Source organism: Talaromyces proteolyticus (assembly GCF_021365285.1).
Source record: "Talaromyces proteolyticus strain PMI_201 chromosome Unknown BGW36scaffold_15, whole genome shotgun sequence".
Lineage (NCBI taxonomy): Eukaryota > Fungi > Ascomycota > Eurotiomycetes > Eurotiales > Trichocomaceae > Talaromyces > Talaromyces proteolyticus.
The window spans coordinates 346,467-368,731 of record NW_025764291.1 but is presented as its reverse complement, the minus strand read 5'-3'; the positions used below and the strand labels follow the sequence as shown (position 1 = coordinate 368,731).

At 49.6% G+C, this 22,265-nt stretch overlaps 10 protein-coding genes across 10 annotated transcripts; 3 read left to right on the top strand and 7 right to left on the bottom strand.

Moving 5' to 3' along the window:
- Window positions 1-151: 151 nt before the first annotated feature.
- BGW36DRAFT_330093 (putative fungal-specific transcription factor) lies at window positions 152-2,553 on the bottom strand. Its single transcript, XM_046212812.1, has 4 exons — window positions 2,466-2,553; window positions 1,471-2,404; window positions 1,027-1,398; window positions 152-923 (listed from the first exon to the last, which is right to left on the bottom strand). The coding sequence occupies exons 2-4, from the start codon at window positions 2,187-2,189 to the stop codon at window positions 359-361; spliced, it is 1,656 nt and encodes a 551-aa protein (XP_046065762.1). The 5' UTR covers window positions 2,190-2,404; window positions 2,466-2,553; the 3' UTR covers window positions 152-358.
- Window positions 2,554-3,042: 489 nt separating this feature from the next.
- BGW36DRAFT_307925 (putative MFS transporter) lies at window positions 3,043-4,772 on the top strand (the record flags this gene model as incomplete). Its single annotated transcript, XM_046212286.1, has 3 exons — window positions 3,043-3,344; window positions 3,498-3,826; window positions 3,880-4,772. 3 exons carry the CDS (start codon window positions 3,043-3,045, stop codon window positions 4,770-4,772), a joined length of 1,524 nt encoding a protein of 507 aa, XP_046065761.1.
- A 609-nt stretch (window positions 4,773-5,381) lies between these two features.
- On the bottom strand, window positions 5,382-6,640 carry BGW36DRAFT_433407 (uncharacterized protein; the record flags this gene model as incomplete). Its single annotated transcript, XM_046221271.1, has 2 exons — window positions 5,382-6,082; window positions 6,403-6,640. The coding sequence occupies 2 exons, from the start codon at window positions 6,638-6,640 to the stop codon at window positions 5,382-5,384; spliced, it is 939 nt and encodes a 312-aa protein (XP_046065760.1).
- A 1,174-nt stretch (window positions 6,641-7,814) lies between these two features.
- Window positions 7,815-8,171, top strand: BGW36DRAFT_433406 (uncharacterized protein; the record flags this gene model as incomplete). Its single annotated transcript, XM_046221270.1, has 1 exon — window positions 7,815-8,171. The coding sequence occupies one exon, from the start codon at window positions 7,815-7,817 to the stop codon at window positions 8,169-8,171; it is 357 nt and encodes a 118-aa protein (XP_046065759.1).
- An 899-nt stretch (window positions 8,172-9,070) lies between these two features.
- BGW36DRAFT_401778 (TPR repeat protein) lies at window positions 9,071-10,476 on the bottom strand (the record flags this gene model as incomplete). The annotated part of the gene is made up of 3 exons (XM_046218785.1): window positions 9,071-9,786; window positions 9,841-10,119; window positions 10,182-10,476. 3 exons carry the CDS (start codon window positions 10,474-10,476, stop codon window positions 9,071-9,073), a joined length of 1,290 nt encoding a protein of 429 aa, XP_046065758.1.
- Window positions 10,477-10,622: 146 nt separating this feature from the next.
- On the bottom strand, window positions 10,623-14,309 carry BGW36DRAFT_390799 (uncharacterized protein). Its single transcript, XM_046217525.1, has 6 exons — window positions 13,930-14,309; window positions 13,833-13,865; window positions 12,452-13,781; window positions 11,280-12,403; window positions 10,816-11,211; window positions 10,623-10,764 (listed from the first exon to the last, which is right to left on the bottom strand). The coding sequence occupies exons 1-6, from the start codon at window positions 14,082-14,084 to the stop codon at window positions 10,689-10,691; spliced, it is 3,114 nt and encodes a 1,037-aa protein (XP_046065757.1). The 5' UTR covers window positions 14,085-14,309; the 3' UTR covers window positions 10,623-10,688.
- Window positions 14,310-14,454: 145 nt separating this feature from the next.
- On the bottom strand, window positions 14,455-15,603 carry BGW36DRAFT_401776 (putative nucleoside-diphosphate-sugar epimerase; the record flags this gene model as incomplete). The annotated part of the gene is made up of 3 exons (XM_046218784.1): window positions 14,455-15,263; window positions 15,316-15,521; window positions 15,584-15,603. 3 exons carry the CDS (start codon window positions 15,601-15,603, stop codon window positions 14,455-14,457), a joined length of 1,035 nt encoding a protein of 344 aa, XP_046065756.1.
- A 794-nt stretch (window positions 15,604-16,397) lies between these two features.
- On the bottom strand, window positions 16,398-17,879 carry BGW36DRAFT_308784 (uncharacterized protein; the record flags this gene model as incomplete). The annotated part of the gene is made up of 2 exons (XM_046212363.1): window positions 16,398-17,548; window positions 17,603-17,879. The coding sequence occupies 2 exons, from the start codon at window positions 17,877-17,879 to the stop codon at window positions 16,398-16,400; spliced, it is 1,428 nt and encodes a 475-aa protein (XP_046065755.1).
- Window positions 17,880-19,389: 1,510 nt separating this feature from the next.
- Window positions 19,390-19,706, top strand: BGW36DRAFT_390790 (uncharacterized protein). Its single transcript, XM_046217524.1, has one exon. The coding sequence runs from the start codon at window positions 19,476-19,478 to the stop codon at window positions 19,662-19,664; it is 189 nt and encodes a 62-aa protein (XP_046065754.1). The 5' UTR covers window positions 19,390-19,475; the 3' UTR covers window positions 19,665-19,706.
- A 31-nt stretch (window positions 19,707-19,737) lies between these two features.
- BGW36DRAFT_390788 (glutamate decarboxylase) lies at window positions 19,738-22,192 on the bottom strand. The gene is made up of 5 exons (XM_046217523.1): window positions 21,572-22,192; window positions 21,489-21,516; window positions 20,808-21,434; window positions 20,220-20,758; window positions 19,738-20,165 (listed from the first exon to the last, which is right to left on the bottom strand). The coding sequence occupies exons 1-5, from the start codon at window positions 21,817-21,819 to the stop codon at window positions 20,051-20,053; spliced, it is 1,557 nt and encodes a 518-aa protein (XP_046065753.1). The 5' UTR covers window positions 21,820-22,192; the 3' UTR covers window positions 19,738-20,050.
- Between the last annotated feature and the right edge of the window lie 73 nt (window positions 22,193-22,265).

The following is a 22,265-nucleotide window of genomic DNA, read 5'->3' as shown; positions in this document are numbered from 1 at the left end:
GTGTCAGGCGAACAGTGGTTTTGCGGGCAGGGGCGCAGAGGGTTGGGCTGGCGGCGCTGTGATTGGGTGGCGGGCCTAGATCGGCGCCCCACCAGCCGGTCGTCCCTGTCTTAGTCTTAGTCTACTTAAGCTACTTACTTAGTTACCATGACAGTTCTTTATTTAATATTATTAATATGTGGTTGTTGATGTCAAGTGTGACCTCGAACCGGTCACATGCGCGATGGCCAGACTTTGGACTTTGGACAATCCGTTCGATTGACAATCTTACATAGTCATCACCATGAAATTTAACTGTTCATGATATCATCAAACTCCGATTGAAAGATTCAGTCAGGATACGAGCCGGTTGTCTTATTTAAAGCTGGCCCCAGATAATATCGTCCGTCCCAAAGAGAAAATTGTCAAAATCGAAGTCCATATCCTGAAATATATCATCTAATAGGGGGCCGGCGACTCCATCTTCAATAGTAACTCCACTACTACCATCTGGAGTGGGATACTGCGTGTTTAGGATCCTAGTTGACAGTATTTCAAATGTCCGGATGCACGGTTGAACATATGCGCTCAAGTGCTCGTGTGCGCGGAGGGCTGATATTACACCGTGCCAGGATTGAGACACCGACTCGGTGAATAGATCCGATCCAAACATGGCTGCGAGAAAATTAATACCCGCGATGTGTAAATAGTAGATCCTGTACCACCATGGTAGGAGACCTATTGGCTCATCGGGCTCAAGTGTCTCGATAACCAATGATGCGACCCTTTGTGCGACCTCGACGCACATTCGAGCACCTTCTCTGAGAAGTCGATCGCTTAAACTGGAAGGGTTGGCTGCTGTCTGAACTGTCGCCGCGTGCGATTTCATCAAATAGAAGCGCCCAAGCATGGGCCTATATAGGAAAATTCGAGAATGTAAAAATCTGACACACAAGGGTTAGCAAGTTCGCGGGCTAGAACGACTAAAAAACAGGCTCCATTCTGTTGTCCTGAACTAATATTAGAACAGTGGCTTGGCTTGCCTACCGAAGATGGAGCAAATATCGTTCTGCTCGAGATGTCCGATCTACAACACTCTGAAGATTTTCCAACATCCAGTTGCTGGGCAGGCTATTCTCCCATTTAGTGAGGCATGCATCTAGCTGCACAGCCACTGCGTGGTATTCGTCTTGTTGATACAGACGCGGCAATCCCAGCTTGGCAGCAAGATTATTTCGGACCTGTGTCTGTGCTAACTGAATGTGATTACTAATTTCATGAAGCTCCAATTTCCACGCAAGAGACTCGTCGTGCTTATCGCCTTGTTGACAACTGCTTCTTGTACACATGGAATCGGTCTTGTACGGGAAGAGGATCAGGCACGGCGCTGATGTCCTACCCAGCGACCAGGAAACGCATCTAAGCCCAGTTATCAATTGAAGCCATATATTGGTAGAGCGCACGCTCGTTCCGGACTATTGAGAAGCTCACCGATCTAGGGCAACGCAATTAATCCAAACTCTTTGCTTCAGCTCCCTGTCGCTGGCAGAGTCCTTGGTCGAGGATGCCTCAGGGAGATGGCAGCATATACTCTGAGCAATCCGCACAGCTAACCCCGCCGTCATCCATGTCTTCTGTTGATTATTGGTGCAGTGAAGGTATCGGTTCATAAGCATCAAGCACTGGACCAGCTCGAGCGACCCAGGTTGCCAAAGTACTGTCTCGGGGCGAAGAAGTGCCCAGGCGCGTTTAAAAAAGATATTTCCTTCCTCATCCCGTCTCTGTAGAGGGATGTGTTCTTGTCTCTGTACTGCCAGGGCAAAGACAACATTGAGTATGCTTGGCCAGACTTCGGACGACACCTCAGATCTAGAGTATAACGCTTCATAATCACGGGAAAACCGTTCTCGATCCAAGACAGGCTCCACATGGTCGACGTGTTGCCAGTATATATTTACGAGTCTGTCAGCATATGGGCGAGGAGGCAATTCGGCAGCAAAGTCAGGAATACGATATGGATAATGCAGATCTATCTCTCCAAAAAGGGGCGCATCTACGAACGGGACCAGATTTGAAGCGGCGGTTGGAGCAATACCTGCTCTCACGTCTATTGCAGCTGCAACTTCCCCCGCAAATCGGCCATGAGCGGTGTAGTATGCGCGGTTCGGATCCGAATCGAGGCCATAACCTTCTTCGAAGCGCTCAAACATGGAGGATGAGCTAGTCGCTGATGGTGTCTCGATAGCCGAGTTTGATGATGCCTCAAGCAAGTGGGTTTGTAAAGATACTCCTGGAGGCGAGTCTAGGATAGAATAATGATTGCGGTTTGGTGGTGTCTGTCCGGCTGGGGCCCCGTCTTTGGCTTGTTGCCCAGAATCTCGACTATACGTACACGCTTTTCTTCTTTCCTGGCACCTGGCACATGCTACGGATATGGCATTTATCAGTTTCAGAAAAATCAGAAGAGTGTTAGAAATAATGCATACCGGGACGAATACCGTCGCATTTCACCTTCCTCAGCCGACAAGCATGACAAGCGTTTGAGATTCTCAACCGTTGTCTGCGCAACGGCTGCCATGGTCTGTCCCGGTTTTCACCAGGTTGAGAATTGGCGATCATATTACTATCTTCATAAGTACACTATCGCAGGCTTCAATCTTCACATCTCAAGGCGACAATGATTGAACAGATGCTCTGTGATACAAAAGCGCTTCATCGTAGGCCAATCATATGGTGTTCCGTGAAAGTATAGCCCCACTACGGAAAGACTATCTATTGGGTAAAATCAATCAATAACTGGGGTTCACTGGGCGTATGACAAATGCAATTTCTCCACCCAAAATACTTGCAGCCAATGATATCTACATCCGGACATCGACAACTTTCCCCTTTCTGGCCAATGAAATGCGATCCCGTCCTTTGATGAGCGATTGCTAGATGTATTCATCCGAACTGGCATCAAGATCAAATCTTATAAGAAGGCCATGAGGGTACATACAGGCTTGCAGGTTCTCTCTTGTATGCTAGTGAATCGGTTTTGGATCACGCCAAGGCGTCTTAAGTATGTCCCAACAAGTCGAATCCAAGACAGTAGTTGACTCGAGCGCTGTCGAGCATTCTCATGTCTATAATGGCAAAGGCACCGAGAAGGACCCCTTCGTGGTTGAGTTTCAGAAGGACGATCCTGGAAACCCCATGAACTGGTCTCAGCCCAGAAAATGGCTCATTACGGCCATCGCCACCTTTTCGGTTTTTGCCGTTACGTTTGCGTCTTCGGCATACTCTGAATCCGCTAACGAAGTCATGTCGGGCTTCGATGTAGATGCCGAAGTTTTCACAGTTGGCTTGTCCCTCTTCGTTCTCGGGTTCGCCATCGGCCCGGCGGTATGGGGTCCCTTGGTAAGCTAATACATGCTCGCCATATGACCGAGATAGATAAGCTAACAATCCGTGTTTTAGTAAGTTTCAACCCTCCCCAGAGGTATCAGTCGATGCTAATTCCTATCGACGTCTCGAAGATCTGAACTTTATGGAAGACAAGTCCTCTGGATTACCTCTCACGTGGCCATGGTAGCTTTCATTGGTGGTTCTGCAGGAAGTCGAAACATTGCAACACTCCTCATACTACGATTCTTCAGCGGTACCTTTGGTGGATCGCCGCTGGTCAATTCTGGTGGTGCTATTGCAGATCTCTTTCCCCCGGCCCAGAGAGGCCTCGCCATGACACTTTACTGTGTCGCGCCATTTCTTGGTCCCATCCTTGGTCCTGTTGTCGGTGGGTTTGTCTCGGAAAACGTCGGATGGAGATGGGTTCAGGGGGTGTGCTGTATATTTATAGGGGTGATAGGTACCGTTCTCGTCCTGTACACAAACATGGCCAGTACTGATCAGGTGCGGCAGGTATTCTTGGCGCCATCGTCATCCCTGAGACATACGGGCCAGTTCTGCTTACTAGAAGAGTGAAAAAGCTCACCAAAATTGATGGCAAGGTTTACATTAGTGTTCTCGAAAAGAGCCAGGGTAAAAAGAAACCGTCAGAAGTATTCAAAAGGGCACTGCTACGGCCTTGGGTTTTACTCTTTCGGGAACCTATCGTGTTAGTAGCCTCTCTCTACATGGCCATTGTTTACGGTACGGTTTATATGTTTATGGGCGCTATGCCTATTGTCTACAATGAAGATCGTGGTTGGAACGAGGGAATCGGAGGGCTTTCATTCATGGGTATTGCTGTTGGTATTATCCTTGGCTTGATATACGCAATATACGACAACAACGGGCGTTATACGAAGCTGTTTCTGTCCAAAGCAGCTACTGCTGAATCTCGTTTACCACCAGCCATCGTGGGTGCTGTTGCCCTACCGATAGGGATGTTCGCTTTCGCGTGGACCAACTACCCGAGCATTCACTGGTCTGTCAGCATTATCCTCTCCACACCGTTTGGATTCGGCTGTGTCCTCGTCATCCTGCCAATGGTTAACTATCTGATCGATTCCTACACGATCTACGCGGCCTCGGTTCTCGCTGCTGCCGCCATCTTCCGCTCAATTGTCGGTGCCGTGTTTCCCCTGTTCACTACCCAGATGTATCACAATCTTGGGATTCATTGGGCTACCTCCATACCGGCTTTTCTAACACTGGCGTGCATGCCTTTTCCATTTGTTATGTATCGTTATGGTGGGGCCCTGAGGATGAAGTGCAAGTATGCCTTTGAGGCCGCAGAAATCATGAGACGGATGCAGATGCAACAAGCCCCCGTCGCATCCAGGGAGGAAGACTCTTCCTCACCAGAGTGAGCAAGTATACTTCCAATCGATAGATAACCAAACGCTTGAATAATTATTTGTATGGACGAGGAACTCGACTTGCATCAGATTTACACTTTGTATCAAGCGTCGAGGTTCGCTGCATACAATTGTGCGGATTAGAGATCACTCCTCGCGTTTCCATTCCTATAACATTTATTGTCAGCCTTCGCAGTTACAGGGAAATTTACATTAATTAGAAATAGAATGTGTAATAGAAAAAGTCTCTTTCATTATACTATACAAATACACGAGCTTGCGTTCTGCCAATGATGCCTGATAACCAACAAAACCATTAAATATGCCGCGTAGATGGTATTCCATGGTAACATAACATTGTTAATAGCCAGCTGCTAGAAGTCAACCTATCCGGTTTAGTCTTTCATGTCTGCTTCTCAGTAAAAAATCTCGAGTGACATAAAACGCATCCAGGGTGGAGTCGCAAGAGGATGTTCAGTGACTTCCCGAATATGGGGTCGGGATGGTTTCAAGTAGTTCCCTACTGCTGGTAGCAACTCCTCGTGATGCTGAGGAGAAATGTCTCGAGTGTCTTATCTCGAGCTAATATTTCGAAAACATCGGTGCTTGCCTTGAGCGCTATCACACCGCATTTTCAGCCACCTGGCCCGATTGACTAGGTCTTGGTTGAGGCACTGAAGCATTTCGACCGGCCTCCGGGAACAACTCGTTGAGTTTTGTGTACATCTCATTCAGCTTAGGCATGTTTGGGGGCGCAGTGAGAATTGGAGCGGTCGGAACAGCAGCGCCTGGTTTCTTAGAGCGATCAGCGATAGTAGCGAGATATGCTAGGTTGACTTGAAGGCGGCGCATGCAGTCGACATATTCTTGACTAGGTTTTTTGGAGGGATCATTCGCGTTGGCGGTGGGATCCGCACCAGGCGAACCGGTAGACTGCCCTTGCGTCGGCGATGATTGCGCAGGATTAGCACCGGCCTTTCCTGCTGCTTGCAGGTTCACGACCTCCTGGAGGAGGCTTGAGTTGATGGTGAGAAGGGCACTGATGCGGGCGCGCTCGCGCTGTGCGGCTGCGGAAGATTGGGGCTGTCCTTGTTGTCCTTGTCCCTTGGGTGACTGGGTGGGAGCCTGAACGGCGGATCTTTGCTGAGCAGTCATCATGGCGGGATTCGAGAAGGCGGCCATGTTCTGTGGTGATTGCTGCAGGGACGTTGTTGGCACGGTGGAAGGGCTTTGAGCCTGCGAGGGAGAGGGCGCGGTGGTGGTTGTCGGAGGGAATGGTGAAGGAGAAGAAGAATAAGGCAGATTAATATTGGCGTGGGGAGCTACAGTGGAGAAACGGCGTGTCGTTAGCTCACAGGTTTCCAAAGCCACGAGGCTGTCCGGTGGATACAGCCTCAGCAAACAGAAGAGCGGAACGGCTCGCGCGAGTCAAATGGAACGCGTACCCAGACCCAGGTTCCAACTTGTTTGCTTTTCCTGGGTGGTTTGCCCAATGGGACTTGTCACAGAGTAGCACAAGCAGTTGGACCCAAGCCTGGGCCCGGGGGATTGCAGGGTTGCGGGTCAACGCAATCACAGATAATATACGGCAAATGACAGGAACGAGCTTAAATAACAGTAACAATGGATGGTCAGTACGTACCGGACATGTTCATGGCCATGGGCCCCGTTGTCTGGGCCTGCATTGGCATGGCGTTGAAGGAATGCTGTTGTTGCTGTGGCCGGGGCTGAGCATACGAGGCCATGGGGTTGCCATAGTACGCAAATTGTTGCTGTTGGCTGCTTGGGCTGCCAGTCTGCGCGGGATACGCGCCAGCAGCAGCCAGCATGGGGTTTGGATGCTGCTGCATGGCAGCATAGCCAGTGGGGTTAGGATTCATGGCGAGTCGCGACTATATTATTACTATTGCCTGGGTGATAGTAGTGTGCCAGGCACGGGAGAAAGGGGGCGATCAGCGGCGGATAACAGGCTTCGGTCTGTCAGGTACCACCAGCCGGGGGAATAGGAAGAAGAGTGAACACTGAACCGATGGAACACAAAAGCGGGGTGCAGCAGACAGGAAGGCGATGACGGACAGCGGTGGGCTAGCGAGAATGGACAACGATAGGAGTGTGAGTGTGAGTGGTGGGTGGTGAGTGGTGACGGGGCGGAGAAGCACGGCGAGATATCCGGGGACGAGGCAGGGCGGTGATTGGCGGAGAGACAAGAGCGAGTAAGCTGGCTGATATGTAATAATAATCGTAATTATCTCTGCCACCCTAGAGCGTTCTGGCAGACAAGGACGTGCGTGCTTTGGGGGGATCACTGACCGTCCTGCTTGAGATTTTCTGCCGCTGCCTGTGCCGGCCCGGCGGCTGTCTTGGCGCCTTGTGGCCGTGCGGCCTGGGGCAGCCTGATTGGCTTGGCGCGCAGCCCGTGCACGCCACTTGCATGATGCGCTCCTGATTGGCTGCAGCCGCGGCACTAGCAGGTGCCGGGCTTGTATGTGGGCCATCGCTATATCAGGACTAGTACATCAATGCCATCTATACCTCTATCGTCAACATGTCAGCTTGACGATATACATCCAACCAGAAGATAAAAGAAAGGAATAGTGCTGTCGACAGGCCTGCAATCATGACGTGCCTGCAATTTTCCTGTAAGAGTGACGACAGGAAAAGCAGCTCTGGTCCAGTAGTTTCATCAGCCAGGCTTCCACAGAGTGCCTCCGCAGATCCAGGTCGATTCCATGGATTCATCCAGGCAGACGTCTACCAGCTCGACGAATCTCAGGGATAAAATGAGTGCCGTTTTGGTCTGATTCCTTTTCTTCTTTTCCTTTCCCACACAGCACAACTCGAGGATATCACATCTACTGGGATCGCTACACATTCGCTTGACTTCTACAATATACCAAACGCTGCTATCAATCTTTCTGCGGCATCTGGCATAAAAGCCCAAAACATTCAATTCTACAAAACAGACACCATTTTATTGGCCTGCCTTTTACAAATTCTAAAGCAACTCAAACCCCATTGTCAACGCTCGATCCCCGATACCTCCTCACCAACATCATGGCTCGTGTCTCTTACTTTTCTGAGCACCTCGACTCTGCTTCAATCATCACTGAAGCACCCTCAACCACCAAAGGAAGTACATATTCCTCCTCTCTCTCAACCATGGCAGGCAAAATCAAAGCCGCCCTTTTAAAACCGTATCATGGCTACAAACAACACACCAAACTCATTGTCAACACCAACTTTGCATCGACCCAGTCCAAAGAGCATAACTATGGCATCGATGCCGGCTCGATGTCGTACGGGTCTCGGACTGCTTCGGAAGAGGAATTGCGCAAACAATACGAGCGCAACCATCTCGGCGCTATTTTCGGCCAGGATCCAGGTTTTCATAACCAAGCGACAATCATCTAAGCAAAAGCAATCTCGTCTTCTCCTTGTCAAAAAACACCCCTCTTTTCAGATTTATCTCTGCAATCGGCATAAGCCGATACTTTATCTGAAACACATTATATCGAATAAAATTCTGACCATTTCACGCGACTACACTTCGACGATGATCACAATATTAGCGCAACGACTTTTACGGCATAATTTACAAGGGATCCCTTATTTTTTCTCGCAACTTGATGATGATCAATGAATATGAAGTGACTAATGGCCTCAAATTTGTTTGCTGAAAGAGTTATTATTTATGGACGTCCAATATTTATCTCCTTTTCAATGATACATGTATTGTTTAACATGTTTGCGGAGCTCTGCATGCTTTTACCTTTATTATGATGAGTTTTATACCCTTTTGAGCGCAAATTTTTATTTAGATGACTTGATTCGAAACAATCATCTACATTATACTTTGAGACCGCCTTGAGACGGGGTTTTCCCGGGTGTATACACAAGAACCACTCGGTTTCCCTCGCCAAAATCAATTGATACCTGAATGGGCAGGGCTGGAGTTAGATATAGTTTAAGACCGCTCTGCGACGAGGTTTTTCCCGGGTGTACACACAAGAACCACTCGGTTTCCCTCGCCAAGATACCTGAATAGGCAGGGCGGAAATCGAATTTATTTCTTCTTCCACATATTTCTAGACATCTGTAACCCGTCGGCCTGTAGATGTACCTTGTCACGACGTGTAGTGTTGAGTAGACTTTTCGAACACCCGCTCCAGAATACCTAGAGTTGCTTTGAAGTATTTCGGCCTGCGGGCATAACATGCTTCTCCGAAACAGCCTGACAGGAACCCAAGTTTGTTGAAGAGTTACCACAGATTTTCAGCTCGGCACCTGAGATTATAAATGCGATTGGCATCTCACTTCTTCTTCTTTGCTTTGAACTCCTGAATAAACTTCTGTGACTTGGTAGCTGGCACAACTATGACTTTGACCAGGTCATCAACTACCTCCACCTTCCCGCCCGACAAGATTTGTAAAAGAGGTAGCTTTTTACCGGCTTTGATCAATCCATCAGTTGTCGTTTCCATGTAGCAATCAACGCTATCAGGACGATAATCACCCTTGGAATCCCATGGCAAGGGGAATAAATACGAGAGATGGTCAATAATAGAGTCCATTTCCGAGAAGGCCTTGATAAAATCGGTTTGTGCGTCCATTGGGTACAAGATCATGGTTGGGAACGCCAGGGTACTTTCTGGTGAGAGAGGGTCCGGGGTTAAATGCACCTTGGCGTCTTCCATATCTGGAGACTGATCAGTTTTCCGCACTCGGATCTGTCGAGCTTGTAGTGCAGTGTTCAAAAGCTGAACTTCTTTGCGTTTGCGTTCTTGATCGGCACGTTTTCGGGCTGCTATTCCTTCCAGCAGTTTTTTCCGTGCAGCGATCTTCTCTGATACCTGCTGGAGAGATTTGTTTGACGGATCAATCGCGAGACCACGAACAGCTGTGTCCTCGGCTTCAGATATTTTGTCGAGCGCCAGCAACGCCATGGACGAACGATAATATGCTTTAACATTGTTTGGGTTCACCTTGAGCGCCTGTGCACAATCTAACGTTGTCGACCTATAGTTTTCTACAAAAAGTAAGCAATTGTGTTATTATAAAATATCAAGAGGGGACGGCATACTCAGTTCCAAGTTACACAGCGCCCTATTCGCATAGCACGCTTCTCTTGCCTCCCTTTGCATCTGCTCCTCCTTTTCGAAATCGGTTGGCTTTTCCCACTTATCATCTTCTTTTTTGACATTCAGCACAGCTATTCCTTTTGTATAAAACTCCTTCGCGTCGATCCATTGTTTGAGTTTTGCGGATTCGTTGCCTTGTTCACGGAAGCTGAGAGCGACTTCAGCGCGGGTACCTTCGTATTGAAGGGCACGAAGAGCGTCGAGCATGACGTTTTCTCCTTCTATTAAACGTCATTAATATATTCACTAGCGATGGGGGATATTATAAACATAGAGAACTTGCCCTCATCGCCAGCATTCTCCAAATCGGTCATAAATAACGGCGTCTTCTTCATCATATCAGCCAACTCTTCCGGCGTATACGATCGAATTGAGGCCATCGCAGGCGGTAATTCGGGTGCCATTGGGTCGTCATTTTTTATTTTGTCTTTTTGTATCGGAAAAGGGGCATGGCTGGCAAGGAAAGAAGAAGGGATGCCAGGTCCCTCTGGGAGTGTCGGTTTCGGTGCTTGAGGTGGTTGAGCTTGCTGATCTTGCGACTCGTCGTAGTCGTCGGGGAGTTCTTCGACTTTACCCATTGTTCGGGGATTTGTTGAAGGCTTAATTAGAAATATAGAAAGTATATTAATGAAATACGCTATGCAGAACAAATGGACATATACTCGAGTAGAGCTTCTCGAAATGAAAAAAAAATATCGGTATTCCCCCGCGGAAGCGTCGGATGCAAACAGTGCAAACGCGTGGGATGGTATACTTCTACAAATGACATAATGGTATCTCTTATTGTATGTTAATCCTCCTTTTTTGAAGAGGTTTTTATGACATGAAACGAAAAATCTAATTCGCCAACTAGCTCCTTCACACTCCTGTTGAAATTCATTAGCACCAGGGAGTTGAAAATATTAAGGGACATATACTCAATCAGCTTCTCCAAATCTCCCACTACGCACCGACTCGCAATCTGCAGCACACTAAACGCTGCATATCCAGGCTCAGCGGCGTGGCTAATATTGAGGATATCCTTATCCACTTCCTTCAACTTCTCGCTAAAGGAATATGGTCGTGGAATGTCTAGGTACGGGGGAAGTGGTTGTGCATTCGATATGCTTGCGGAAAGAAGGGCAAGAACGGAAGTGATACGGTGAGACGTTGATTCAGTTGTTGCTATTAGTTTCTTAAAGTCGTGGAACCATTCGCTTTCGTTGTTTTCTTTGCTTACTGAAGATGACGGACTGTCAGATGGAGGGGGGAAAGACGAAGACGACGAAAATGTTTTGGACGCGAATTCCACAAGATTGAGATAATTAACCATGCTATTTCACACAACAGATATTATGCATATTAGCCTGATTTCTTTGCGGTGAACAGGACAGAAACTCACTTTTGCATACACTCGATGATACGATCATAATGCTCCTTCGGAAATCTTCCACCAATAGGGATCTCCCATCTCAATGTATTCGAATACGTGCGCAGCCTATTTATAGCCAATGTTTGCTTTGCGTACACTTTATTCCTGGCTCTTTCGAGGCGTCTGCCGGCTGAAGTTTTGAGAGCCAAATCACCTTCGTCACCACGTGCGCGGGCAGTCATGGTATCGTGCACAAGTGAATAATACCTAGCCAAGAGATAAAGTGACGTGCCGAGGTCTTGTCGAAGGACAGAATGATCTGATATCGGAAAGGGGAATACAGTCCAAATGAAAGCGACAAATAGGCCCCCAATGACGACAGCCAACCGATATGGAGCAAGTAAATACGTTGGATAGTATTCTTGGCCACTGGCGGTCATAGTCTCTTTCCCTAATTTCTGGACTTCGATTTCATAACCGATGATTATAAGGGTTGTGGTCATACCGACAATGCCAGCGACCTGAAGTAAAGGCCGTTTTAAAGGAACCCACCATGCGATGGTGGTCCAGACGAAAAGCACAACAACGACACCTGCTGGGTGGCCGTTGGGGATATACCAAATCAACATACTACCAATCATTGCGAGGATTGTACCCACGCAGCGAAAGACGAAATTCGATATTGTTTGGGCGGCTGTAGGACTCATGCTGATTGTCGTCATAATCATAGCCCATACCAAGCGATGGCTCACGAAGAAGGAACGAGACGGCTCAAGAAAGGCAATTATTCCTATTGACATCGTTGCAAAGGCAACTCGAAGGCCAAACTGGGACCTCGTCGATCGAAGAAAGCTAGGTATCATTCGCAGGCCTTCTCCGATTTTCTCTATTGTATTTTCAGGCGGCAAGTGCTCAGGGTCTTTGCGTTTCTGATACGCCTGGCCCAAATCGAGCATTGCTCGATGATAACTTCCATCGCCATTGTCCTCGCTGTCATCTTGAACCTCAAAAAAACTAAAAATCCATTTTCTAAATTGTTTACTTCCCGGTACAACCACTCGATTTCGCTGCAGTTTTCCGCTGGCAACTCGTTCGTCGGCAAAGCGAACAAGATCGAGAATGGCGCGACTGGAGGAGTACAACATATGTTCGACCTATGCACCAGTCAGCTCGTTCTACAGAAAAGGCAGGATGAAGTATACATAAAGTAGGATGTATAATTGGCGCTCGTTTCGTTCTTGGGGTAATCCGCCAGGCATGTCTTCAGGAAGATGAATAGGCTGGTCCACCGGGCGATCAAAATAGTCTTTAGGGAGCTCAATTCCTTTATCCACACACCACTCCCGTAAAGTTACTAGTCTTGACATATAAAATTCCTTGCTCTTCGCTTCGACGTACTCAGCAAACCCTTCATCGCCTGGCGCCATTACTTTAGCAGAAGCCTCGGGATCCTTTCTGACAGCTCTGTCTCTCTTTGGTCTCTTTTTCAGTCTCAACTGATATGCAACATGCTGTAGTCCTTCATTCATAACCTCAATCACTTGAGAAAACGAGTCATGCGCAGAGCCCATGATCATATTCCAGTCATGCACCATTCTGGCACGCACAGCATCTTTGTTTGGATCAACACCGCCATGTTCAACGGGTTTGTCCCAATTGTTCCATTTCATTAGACGCTCGAAAATATCCACTACAGTACTTAGGCCATTGATAGGGGTCATGGCGGAGCGTAAGTGCTTGAATATCCTCGCCAGGTCATCCGGGCCCAGCTTTCCAAAGGCCACTTCACGCTTGGCAAAGGGCAGCTCGTTACCGAGGTTGCTGTGTATTTTGGACATGTTGCGAGCTGCATCCTTGATAGCATCCGCCTTGGTCCTGTACAGTTTCTTCTCTTCGGTGAGATTAGAAGTGTGAACTCTAACAAACATGTCAATACTTTCCATAGACTCAAAGTAAGATACATGCGCTTTGAGCGTGCCTTGCAACGCATCGATATAGTCCCCCATTAATTTAGACACAACTTCCCTCGAGGTGTCCGGCAGAATGAGGAAATGAGTTGCCGTAGCAAGTCCTAGTCCTGTGAGAGTAGCCTTCAGAATCAACGTTATAGCGGCAGTTCCAGTTGTCACATCGGTATAGCTTGGGGCATTTACGGCAGCCACATGAAATAACATGTTATGCATAACGACGGGATAATTGAGTTGCGGATTCTTTGCCCGCAAAGAATTGAGAATGTACATTTGAAAAAACAGCCAGATTCCTGCGACTGCAGAGGCTGTAGAGTTGTAGGGCACAGAGAGCTTATCGCTGGTGGCCGCTTCTGAGACAGGCGTTGACGTGTGCTTTCGAGCTTCAACACAGCAGTAAGCCATCAGAAAAGCACTTGCTGCGCCGAAACAGACGCACAAGAGACACTGGATCAGAAATTGAATGTATTTGCCCCGAGGAGCACAGCATCGACTGTATAGAGCAATGACACCAATCAGATACCCTAGCTCCTTGTACTCATTGGCTACCGGCCCAGCTTGATACCTACACATTTGGAGTCAAAAAAGAACATGGTGGTAATTAAGAGAGGCTCACATGGCAACAGCGACAGTAGACGGAATCGCCGCTCTACAGGTGGTGTTTAGCAAACATGCTACTTTTCTACTCCTCACGCACGCGCCGGAACACTAACTTGAGCATTTTCAAAAACGTCTGCAGGTCGATATCCATCTTGCCATACATCCTCGCAAGGGAGCTTGGCTTTTTCGTATCTTGGCTCTCCATGCTTCTGGAGTCAGAGATTGTCGGGGAGGGGGCCCCGTGATGGCTGTCTTGTTTAGCAGCCATCGCAGGTTTGTATTATTCTTCTATCCCTTTCTCCCACCACAGGACGGCTCAGCCATGTGTGTCATCAAAGGCCAGCAGGACTAGAAAACTGGCAGTATTACTTCATACTTCAAGCGTTCGGTTAAACAGCGGCAGTCGGGTGGAGGCGGCGTCGGAAGTAGATAAACCCGTGCGTTCCTCTCACCCATACTAATTAATCTTACATATGCATCTGCATCATATCGCTTTGACACTACGCCGATCTACGTCTACAATGCGGGGTAGTCTGCAGATCAATATATTCATCTATTCATGTATTCATATTCTTTGCCTTGGCTTTCCTATATTTACTGCCTTGGTATTGACAGAGTGATCTGTGCTCTTTATCATCTCAGGCCAGCTTTGCAGCCTCCGAAGCTACGATCTGAGAGAAAGCCTCCTCCAAACTCGGTCGATATGGACTCCAACCAAGCAACCGCCGCGCACGCAGCGCAACAAATCTCTGGTTTGTGCCCCAAGAATACAACGCCTTGGGATGCAGACGGAGCGCCTGGTCATCTGTAAGATAGTCCAGCTCAGTCGATGGAATCAGGCCCATATCATACGCGATCTCCGCAACCAGCGAGCTCATTCTGAGCCCCTGAATAGAGCCGTTTTCTGTGAAATAGTACCCCTTCGCACCCCAAGAAGGAGCATTGCTGCCACCGGGAGCAATACCGGTGGCTGCTTGTCCCAGGCTTAGGAATAGATCGACCAGATCATGCACATGTATATAGCCTATCTTATTTTCGCCCTTGCCAACCACGAATCCCTTTTGCCGACGCACGACGAGCTCGGCCATCCAGTACGCTTGCATACTGCGCGTGTTGCCTGGGCCACGACCAGTGCCGTAGATCAGGGGAGGGCAGACGATGGCAGTCTTGACACGATCGCTACACCGTGTGCCGACTTCAAGAATTATCTTGTCGACTAGTCGGTGAGGCGACTCGTCAGGGATGGTGGTGGTGATCTCATCGACGCCGTCCCAGTCGTTCCATGTCCTCTCACGCGCAATTCCGAAGACTCCATCAGCGAAGTCTGGGAATGTAAGAACGCCAGTGCCAGACGTGTGGATGAGCCACAGCGGTCGTTCCGGGGTGTGCAGTTCGCCGCCTTGGGCGATTGCCCTTGCAGAATCCCCATGGTCGCAGTCGGCAAAGTCTGCTATCATTAGCAGGGTTGAACACTTCAAAAGAAATTCCTAACCACATACTATACACAATGTCTGCCTTTTCAACCTCCTCAATGATCAAACTAGTCGATTCCAAGTCGCCGAGAACAATTCGCACGGCGGGATACACATCTGTGACCTGCTTCGCTTTGGTCTTGTCGCGTATTAGAGCCGTTATATCCCAATCGGGATGCTCTTTAGTAACGAGGAATAGGAAATCCCCTCCTACGTAGCCGGTGATTCCTGTGCTAAGGGCACGAGGGTATGAAATCAATAATGCGTCAATTTGAATCAGCAGATCAGGTCTTACATGAAAACACTTGGAGCCATGGAATCAGCTGGTACCGTTGTTTAATCGATCAAATTTCACATAAAACGTCGCAATTGTGTCAGTACATATGTCAAATTCGTAAGACTGGGAAGATCTACGATATAGAAGAGCAAGCAGCGATAAACCTGCCATGCATATGATTTCAATTCCATATATAAATAACTTTTCCAACGAGACTTAACAGCAGTTGACACTGTCACTCGGAGATATTACAAATACGGGCCAGCCGGATGATAGCCGATGTGAGGTCAACTGGCGGGGAAGAGGGTTCGCTCTAGCAACTGACTACACCCAGTTTACACGTCAACTGGTATCTTTAACAATATCAATTGATGCGATTAAAGCAAATTCAGTACTAGAAGTATTTCAAAACTTGTCGTTATCTCACTCATACCGGTTGACCAGCGTATCAGCAACGTTCACCTTCAATGTTGTAGTCATATCATATCAGTATCATTCATGAACAGCTTTTATCTCTTCCTATACAAGACTATATCTTCTGTCCAGGTCATTCATACCTGACCGTATCCCACCTTCTAGCACAACCAGCGCATCCAACATATATATTTGTCCAGATGTCAAACCATTGTATCTCCAAAATCAAACGAAAATAGAAAGAACAGCGAAAACACAAAAAAAAAAGGTAAACCAGGTAATCTCTCATATCGTTATTAAACGATTGTAGTCATAACATCTCTAAACCAGTACGCGCAAGAACGCTTGCTACACAAGGGATATCCCAAAAAGAAGCAGGCGTATCATCATATAAAGGGGGAAAGGCAGGTTGAATCATTCAAGAAGATTCCACTGTATATACTGGGGCTTGAATGAGGACGTTGTTTGGCCCTCTGCCGCGAACTTCAACCGTCATGAACGTGGCGAATCGGACACGAGATAGCTGCTCATCCCGATCCTTAGAGGCAGTGGTGCCATCAGAGTTGTTCCCTGGGCGGGAATCAGACGGAGATGACGAGGTTGATTGCGTCGGGTTTGTGGTAGAAGAAGCCATACTCTTCTTGCTCATCAAATTGCCGAAAGGGTATTTCTTCCGTTGCTCGCGGTTTTGCGGAATGTGAGTAGGAGTAGGCGAGCTCCTCCGGTCACCTTGAGAGTTATTCGATAGATCTTTTTCTACCTCCATGTCATCTGTGCTGTCACGTCCGCGATCTGTAGGTGGCATTTCCCCAGAGATCGGGCGAGTTAAGGGTGGAAGACCTGTCTCGATTTTCATTGTATTCTCAGAAACAGGCAGGCCTGGGACGATGTAATCAACGACAATATCGCGAGCTTCTTGGGGGATTTTTTCGATGATATTAATAGCGTTTTGAATAATGGTTCGAGCACCATGTGTAAGCTCCGGAGGAGACGGCTCTTTCAAGTCGCATTGTAAAGTGGCAGACAGCTTTTCCACCAGGTAGTCCGCTAGTTGAGCCTGGTTCTCTTGCATAATTGGAGACTGTAGAATATCTGACAGTCCATCCAAGGTCGTTCGTCGCCAATTGGAAATGCGCGCGACCTGATTTTCCTTGTCATCGTCTGTGATGGCCTGCACTTGTTGACGACGCAAGTTCGACTCGATAGTCTTGAGGCGCTCACTAAACGTGCGCTCGAGACCAGGATGGAAATAACGTTCAAAAATCTCCTCAGCTATCCATCTAGAAATCACAGCTCGGCCAACCCCAGTCATTTCTTTGGTGCCGACAGCTGCTGCATCTTCATTGACATATGAGTGCAGCCAATCCGGGACGGTTTTCCAGTCTTTGCGAATGGAAAACGACAATTCTTTGATGGCGCCATCAAGACGACTGAATCGCGCAGCATACTCATTGTCATCCAGGACCGTACGAGACACGGCCATTCGCTGGTGAGCCACGGTGTTTTGGAGTTGAGTAACTTGCGCTTCTTTTTCAAAGTAATATTTCTTCACCTTGATATATTTTGCCTCTGCAAAATCAGATCAGTATTGAAAGATCAACCATCGAGATATATGCAACATACGGAGCTCCTCGTGTCTCTGAAGTACAGCTGCGACGTCTATATTCTCCAACTCTTCCTGTAACTTGGAACTGGCTGAGATTGCTGGAGGGGTCTCGCGTCCTGTCGGGTCGGCTAGATTCTGCTGTGAAATGTTCGTCTTGAAGGAGGAGCCTTGAGGGACGTTGGAATATGGCGATTGGCTTTGTGTCCCTTGAGCAGCCAGCGAATCCTTTCGCGAGGGCAATTGAGATTGAGAGTCAGCCTGGCGGGCGACGCCCGCACGGTCAATGGCAGCCATGTCGCCGGCAGTCAACTGGGTCTGTGCTGGTTGCTGAGCGGAGGGTCGTCGAGAAGAAGCCTGTAGCACGAGTAGATCAGAACCTTGTGTGTGGGGGAGTAAAGAGGGAGACGGTATTCCTAGAGAGGATTGACGGGATGACGGCCGTGCCCGCAAACTGAGTTGCTCCGGGTTGGTCAATTGCATGTGCCATGACGAGGGTGACTCGACCACAGACACAGTAATAGATGTAGAAGGAAGCGAAAGCGGCGACGGGGACTGTCTCTCTTCGTGGTGGTACGGGTGGATGTGGTGTTGTTGCTGGAGGCTCACCTGGCTTGGGAACGAGTCCGCGCTACCTGTCCGGTGGTGCTGGAACAAGTGGTAGCTTTGATCCTGCGCGTGTCCGAACGGCGGTCGGTCGATGGGGGTCTGGGGAGAGCTGGGAGCGTGGGCGCTGGGACTACCCGGCGGCTCGCCCGTTGGAGTTGTGGCGTCGTGGTCGAGTTGCTGCTGCTGGAGGGTAGATGGCTGTGTTGTTTGCAGGCGCCCTAGCGCAGGCTCCTCGGATAGGGGCTTCTGATGCGAATTCTGCTGCGGATTGTGCTGCGAGACAGAGCCGCCGAGCTTGTGCTTAAAGGAGACGGAGCGGCCCAGCGACGAGTCCTGTTTGCCTAAGGGTTTTCCTTGGCTGGTGGAGGCGGTTGACTGGTGACGGCTGAAGAAGCCCTTCTTTTTGTGCAACTTGGAGGGCTTTTCGATAAAGTCCTGCGAGGAGGAGGCGTACGGCTGCTCAACAGAGCTCCTGTCGAGGTCTGAGGTGGAATTGTTTTGGCGATAGTTGGCCGCGTCGAGGGGGCCTGGGTTGGCGGGGCCGACTAGGCTGATGGTCGGGCGGTCGCCGGGGGTCGTGGTGGCCGCCGAGTTAGCGGGGGGGTGGCCGCGATGGGCGGGATGGCGGTGATGCTGCTGCTGTTGATGCTGTTGATGCTGCTGGAGCTGGTGCAGCTGGTGGTCTGGCGGGATGTCGTCGTAGAATAGGTCGGTGGCCGGCGAGTTGAGGTTGTCGGTCGAGAGCGAGAAGTTCTGTTGGGCCTGGGGGTGGCTAGCGAGGACGTGGCCGTGGGCGTGGACGGCCAGCGAGGGACGACGCGTCTGGTCGAGGCTCTGCGGTTGCTGTTGTTGTTTTTGTTGTTGCTGGAGGTGAAGCTGATACGGGTCGCTCACACCGGGAGGAGCTGGCTCGGCCGGGAGACCTTGACTTTGGCCTTGACCTTGACCTTCATAGGCCTGCGAGCGGCTCTTCCTGCTGAAGAACGAGGGCATGCCCTCTTTGTTCTGGTCAGAGTTGTCGACAAATAACACGGTGCTTGCTGACTGGCTGGTTTGTGCTGGCTTGCCTGCAGAGCAGCTGGGAGGAGAGGTTGGCAGGCTGTGTGGGCGATGAAAGGTGGAACATTGGTGATGATACCACCTGGCGCTTGCCGCTTACTCCTTACTCCTTACTGTCTATTACGCTTTACAGGCACAGCGGTAATCAAATCATTATATTATATTATTCCGTATTACTATTACTATTACTCTTCTTATTCTCGCAGCTCATTACTTGAGTAATATATGGTATCAATCTTTGGCTGTGTCGCCGGTCTATTTTTGGCAACGCATGTTTGTTTACTTATCTTCTATATCTATACCTTTGCTGTTCTATATCTATATTCATGTATCAATTCTGTTTCCGTTTCTTGTCAGAAGACCGCCTGTTTATTATTCCCTTCTCTGAGAAGAATAGCAACAGCAGCATTTTGAATCAATCAATAAAAAACAATAACTCTTCGATGTTGTGCAGCGATAGAGCGACAGAATACGAGACGAGACGAGTGGACGACGGCGCGGGGCAGTGCTGGCTGATCAGCGCCAGCTATGCACTGTTTCGTCGTAATTCAGCCTGGCATTCCGTATATTGTGGCCTATTATTAACTATTATTACTGCGGGTCACTGTATCGTGATTACGTGGAGCTATTGAAGCGCCGTGCAACTTCATAATATTTAATATTACTTGTTACATGTAATTGCGGCATCGATAGCGAGCTAGCAAAGCGAGTGGCTAGTTATATATACGCAAGAGCCTCTGTATGTACCATCAATCGATTATTCAATTCATCAGTCCATCGTGACGTTTATAGCGTTACACCTAACACACTGCGTGAGTCTTGCCGTGCTTGCCCTGCAAAGAGTGCTTCTCCTTCTTGTAGTTGGGGTGGTTATGATTAGCCTTAGAAGATTTGACGATATGTTCCTTGATATGTCTGCATGTCCGTTAGTAATGAATAATAACCCACAGAAAAGGGAAGGAGGGGTACTTCTGGTATTTGTCCACCATCGTCTTGTCCATATCTTCCAGCGTCTGCAAGGCAAGCTTGATGTCGGCCAGCAAGCTATCCGCACGGGTCATGCTGAAATCTTCGCGCACGACGATGCGCATCAGCTTGAGCTTCTCGCTGTGCGGCGCCATGGTGTACGCCGGCACCACCCAGCCACGCTCACGCAGGTGGTGGGCGATAGCGAACTCGTCGTAGTAGTGTTCGCGTTTCGGGTCCAGACGGAAGGCGACCAGCGGCAGACCATGGCCACGGCCCTGGCTCATGATCACAAACCCGAGCTCAGTGAGGCGGCTAGAGAGGTAGTCGGCTGTGCGAGTCAGGTTGAGCATGATGGAGCGGTAACCGCGCTTGCCCAGGCGGATCATTTGGTAGTACTGTCCAATGACCTGGGACGCGCCCTTGGAGAAGTTGAGGGTGAAGCTGGCCTGGTCGGCGCCGAGGTAGTTGATGTTGAAGACGAGTTCCTGGGGGAGGTATTCAGGCGCGCGCCAGACGACCCAGCCAACACCAGGGTAGACCTTGACTGTTTAGCGGGGTTGAGTCTCAATTACGAGGGTCATTACTCACCAGTCCGTATTTGTGGCCGGATACGTTGATCGAGACGACCTTTTCCAGTCGGAAGTCCCATTCCAGCTGGGGGTTTACGAAAGGAGCCACGAAGCCACCGCTAGCAGCGTCAATGTGGATCGGGCAGTCGATGCCCTTCTTCACCAGAAGGTCGTTGATGGCCTTGGCGTCTTCGTACTCGCCCGTGTAGGTGGTTCCCAAAATGACGCAGATGCCAATGGTGTTCTCGTCGACGAGGTTGACAGCCTCCTCGGGGTCAATGACATAGCGGGTGTCAGTGCAGTAAACGTACTTCTCCTCGATGTCAAAGTATCGCGCCGCCTTCTCCCAGCAGACCTGGACGGCGGCGTTCATGATGATGTTGGGACGAGTCCAGTCCTTGCCCTCGGCCTTGCGCTTGTTCTGCCAACGCTTCTTCATGGCAAGCGTGCCAAGCATGATGGCTTCGGACGAGCCGATGGTGGATGTACCGATGGCGTGGTCGGTGTCCCCGTCGGTCGGGGCATTGAACAAGCGGGCAATCATGTTGACGCAGCGGTTCTGGATGTCGGCCGACTGCGGGTATTCTTCGTAGTCGATAAAGTTCTTACTGAAGGCTTCGGTCATGAGCTTTTCAGCTTCGTCTTCCTGCGATGTGCGTATTAGCCTAGGCATTGCATTGCTCGGCAGAAAGCTACTTACCATGTACGTCGTGACGAAGGAAGCAAGGCTAGATGGATTAGCCTGAGACTGTCTCGCTGTGAGGATGAAGGTGCATGGCATACTTGAGCATTGGGTTACCGTCCAGACTCAGGTCGTCCTTGATCATGCGGTAGGCCACGTCGCGCGGCATCTCCCTCTCGGGCATCTCGTAGGCAGGCAGCGACTCGGCCGCATAGCGCGATCCGTACACGCTGCTGGAGAAGCCATCGTCGCCGGGGGCGCTCAGATCGAGGGTCTCTACGCGAGGGAGCTGTCTGGGGATGGGTTCGGGGATCTCGTGGTCCTTCTTGATCGTCGCCAGATGCACCATCTTGACAGCAGAAGAGAGGAGACAGGGTATCTGGTAGTGTTCAAAATGTTGTATAGGGAGAGAACAGAAACAAGTGAGGGATTGAGAGATTGAGAGATTATTATTGTGAGACAGCCGGGGGTTTTATGCGGTGCCAGCTGGAGGAGAGGGCGAGCCACACACAGCAGCTGGGCTGGAGTGGCTTGGGAGGGGACGGTGGATGCTGCCCACGTCACGGCTCAGGGCATCCAGGCTGACCCCTCGGCGCCAGGTGAAACCATTCCCTGCACGAGAGGGGCTGCAGCCACAGCGTGCGGTGTTTGCGGCGATCAGCGAATACTAGCAGCGCAAGCCGGCAGCGCACAGGCTGACAGGCTCGCAGCCCGCCTACCGCTGCTGCAGCTCCACGCCTAGGCAAAGCTTAGCCTGTAATGGGCCCGCCGGGTGGCAATAGCAAGCTAATACTA

Excerpts from the sequence above, each read along its gene's own strand:
- BGW36DRAFT_330093 (XM_046212812.1), bottom strand. The coding sequence starts at position 2,189 with ATGTTTGAGCGCTTCGAAGAAGGTTATGGCCTCGATTCGGATCCGAAC. Across the intron at positions 1,399-1,470 it reads AATTGCGTTGCCCTAGATCG|ATGCGTTTCCTGGTCGCTGG; the intron begins GTGAGCTTCTCA and ends AACTGGGCTTAG. Across the intron at positions 924-1,026 it reads CGATATTTGCTCCATCTTCG|ATTTTTACATTCTCGAATTT; the intron begins GTAGGCAAGCCA and ends CTTGTGTGTCAG.
- BGW36DRAFT_390799 (XM_046217525.1), bottom strand. The coding sequence starts at position 14,084 with ATGGCTGCTAAACAAGACAGCCATCACGGGGCCCCCTCCCCGACAATC. Across the intron at positions 12,404-12,451 it reads AATTATACATCCTACTTTAT|GTCGAACATATGTTGTACTC; the intron begins GTATACTTCATC and ends ACTGGTGCATAG. Across the intron at positions 10,765-10,815 it reads GATTTGGAGAAGCTGATTGA|GAGTGTGAAGGAGCTAGTTG; the intron begins GTATATGTCCCT and ends GAATTTCAACAG.
- BGW36DRAFT_390790 (XM_046217524.1), top strand. The coding sequence starts at position 19,476 with ATGGTATCAATCTTTGGCTGTGTCGCCGGTCTATTTTTGGCAACGCAT.
- BGW36DRAFT_390788 (XM_046217523.1), bottom strand. The coding sequence starts at position 21,819 with ATGGTGCATCTGGCGACGATCAAGAAGGACCACGAGATCCCCGAACCC. Across the intron at positions 21,435-21,488 it reads CCTTCGTCACGACGTACATG|GAAGACGAAGCTGAAAAGCT; the intron begins GTAAGTAGCTTT and ends CGCACATCGCAG. Across the intron at positions 20,166-20,219 it reads ATGGTGGACAAATACCAGAA|ACATATCAAGGAACATATCG; the intron begins GTACCCCTCCTT and ends ACGGACATGCAG.